The sequence below is a fragment of the Corylus avellana genome, chromosome ca11 (genome assembly GCF_901000735.1).
Source record: "Corylus avellana chromosome ca11, CavTom2PMs-1.0".
Taxonomy (NCBI): Eukaryota; Viridiplantae; Streptophyta; class Magnoliopsida; order Fagales; family Betulaceae; genus Corylus; species Corylus avellana.
Window position 1 is genome coordinate 670,186 of NC_081551.1, and position 2,996 is coordinate 673,181.

General features: G+C 39.1%; 1 protein-coding gene across 1 annotated transcript; it reads left to right on the plus strand.

Moving 5' to 3' along the window:
* The first annotated feature begins 264 nt into the window (after positions 1-264).
* On the plus strand, positions 265-1,541 carry LOC132165792 (extensin-like). Its single transcript, XM_059576475.1, has 3 exons — positions 265-535; positions 701-991; positions 1,157-1,541. Exons 1-3 carry the CDS (start codon positions 265-267, stop codon positions 1,342-1,344), a joined length of 750 nt encoding a protein of 249 aa, XP_059432458.1. The 3' UTR covers positions 1,345-1,541.
* Positions 1,542-2,996: the final 1,455 nt, after the last annotated feature.

Sequence of the window (2,996 nt, forward strand, 5' to 3'; positions counted from 1 at the left end):
CATGACCGCCCACTGAATTATGCATAATTTTTTTTTTTCAAGAGAACGATTATGCATAATTAAATCAAGAGTTTATAAACCATTTATTTCAAATTATTTGTGATAAATACAACTTAATTAAGTGTAATATTGTCTATATTCAAAAAAGAAAAGAAGTTTCCCTATTGGGCAAGGCTTAAATGCGGTCCTTATAAAGTACCGCAATCTGCGGTAGTTTATAAAGTCCGGCCCCTAGTCTATAAAGTCCATTGAGCCCAATATGCGATGGGTTCCTTTCAGTCTTGCCATTCGTTTATGCGGACGGTTCAAGCTATGGTTCGCGTAACATTAGCCTTGTCGCTTCTTGCTATGACAGTGAGCTTTGATCAAGGTGCTGCCTCGCCGCGCTATCCAGGCCCCAGGCCTTTTCCTCCATCTATAGGAAACCCTGTTATCCCCGGGCATCAAGCTACAAATACCGTCGTGCTTGACAGAGTCGCTCCTCCGCTAAGATCACCGAAAACGGCTTCCACCCTGCCTCCGGCAGCTCCCAATGGTGAGCCAAATGTTGCTCCTTCCTGCTACCCCATATCCTTAATTTAGAAACTACTTGATAGCCCTGTTAATTATTGCAATCTGATGTTTAGTACAAGGCTTTTGTAATATTGATATGTTTAGAAACTACTTCCCCTCATGCTTTCTTTCTTTCTCCTTAATCCAGGCCACAGTCTCGATCCTCTGCTGAGCTCACTGCAAAAGGGACCGGTTCCTCCGTCTAGTGGGAACCCTGTTACCTGGATACCCGGGCCATCTCATAGGAAAACCGGTAACGGAGTCGCTTCTTCACTAGCGTCACCGAGAAAAGCTTCCGATGGTCACCCAATTGCTTCGTCTATAGGAAACCCTGTTATCCCCGGGCATCATGCTACAAATACCGTCGTGCTTGACAGAGTCGCTCCTCCGCTAAGATCACCGAAAAAGGATTCCACCCTGCCTCCTGCAGCTCCCAATGGTGAGCCAAATGTTGCTCCGTTTTGCTAGCCCATATCCTTAATTTAGAAACTACTTGATAGCCCTGTTAATTATTGCAATCTGATGTTTAGTACAAGGCTTTTGTAATATTGATATGTTTAGAAACTACTTCCCCTCATGCTTTCTTTCTTTCTTCTTAATCCAGGCCACAGTCTCGATCCTCTGCTGAGCACAATGGAAAAGGGACCGGTTCCTTCGTCTAGAGGAAACCCTGTTACCTGGATACCCGGGCCACCTGATAGGAAAACCGGTAATGGAGTCGCTTCTTCACTAGAGTCACCGAGAAAAGCGTCCGATGGTCACCCAATTGCTCCTTCAAGCACAGATCCTTAGTCTACGGTTTGGTCATGCGAAGGGAACGCAAAACTGCCCTCTTGTTCTCTTTTGCTCCTTCGATGGCTTGTAAGTCCTTTTTGTTATAGTGAACTCTCAAATAATTTTGATCGTTGCTGATGTTTGTTGAACAAATGGGATCTGGAGAGCATTTCTGGTTTTTAGTTTTTGTTAGCAGCTGGTTGTAGGCGTTGATCCAGATGTACGTGCTGGATTGTTTGCAACAACTGTGTTTTCTTTAGTAAAAATCTCATTTATCAGAAAGAAAATAGTTTTTGATGTCACGAGTCTTATTGATATTCTTGATCTTGTCATTATTAGTCGTCAATGACGATTTCGTCGCAGGATAAACTAAGCTATCGCTCCTTTTTCTTTGAATCTTAGCGATTCGTTTACGACAAAAGTTCACCAATCCACCGCAAAACCCTAGAAGAATTCGAGGGAATTCTTTCGTCAGCCACTTTACTTGGCCAGTTAATGCCGCCGTGTCACCGTTGCTTTCCGCCGCATCATCTCTCCTCCTCCGTCACTGCCCATCTTCCTCTGGACCACAACAGTAAGATCTGACAGTGATTTACAGTTCTGGGGAGTGTCTGAGTCTGGTATTTCCTGTCAAAAGTGAAACGTCACATCTTTTCCATTTTCTTGGCCGACAAGATACCAATATTTCTTTTCAGAATATTAGATATACCAACCCTTTCATATTTGTTCTTCTTGATATCATTAAAAATAGATGGAAGCAAATAAATTATTGATCATGGCATGAATCGCCAATAATTTATTTGTTTCTATCTATTTTTATTATTAGGTTTCGAACACCTTTTACTGCCAATAGTTGAAATCAATACTAGAACTATTCGAATGATTAGATATCTGTCGCTATCTATCAAGATGTTTTAGGGAGTAGAACGGATCTAAAGTTTCAAAACATTCATTTCAAAAACAACTTTAATATTCTTATTTTTTACATATATATATATATATATATATTTCATAAAAATTTTTTTTCCTCACATCAATCATATGCTACAGTTTCAATTCACTCTTTTTTCCAAGTCTTTTGTCAAACACACCCTATTTATTTATCCATGGAGTAGTCACTTACTTTTCACAAAAGGTACTAATCTATCATTTTCTCAGAGTTAATCTAAGCTGTTAAAATGAACATGAATAGCTGAAATGGGCTGCTTCATTTTTGGGGTGTGTGTGGTAAGTAGTTATAGGCGTTTGACCAAATGCTGTAATGTGATCTTAAATAGAGTAGTTAGTATTAAAGGCTGTTTCCACAGAGCAGGCCTCTAGGTAGGCTAAAAATCAAAATATTTTTCCAAATAAAAAACAAATTCTAAAGACATTTTTAGTTTTCAAAGAAATTATTTGGCAATAAACTCTCCTTCTTTTACTTTTACTCATAAAAAAATTCAAATTTTGTTGTACTTTTATATTATATTTATCATTTTGTTAGTATAATTAAAAAGAAACTTATAACAAATCTCTTTCTTTATGTCTCATCAATTACTAATCACTGTCACAAAAAATTATGGGGGAAAAGGAGAGGATTCGCCCTTGTTGATGTCAGTGCTGAAATGGGTTGCTCTGGTGGTGGTTGGCCGACATCATCCTTATTATTCAAAGGACAAAGGGTTTATTTG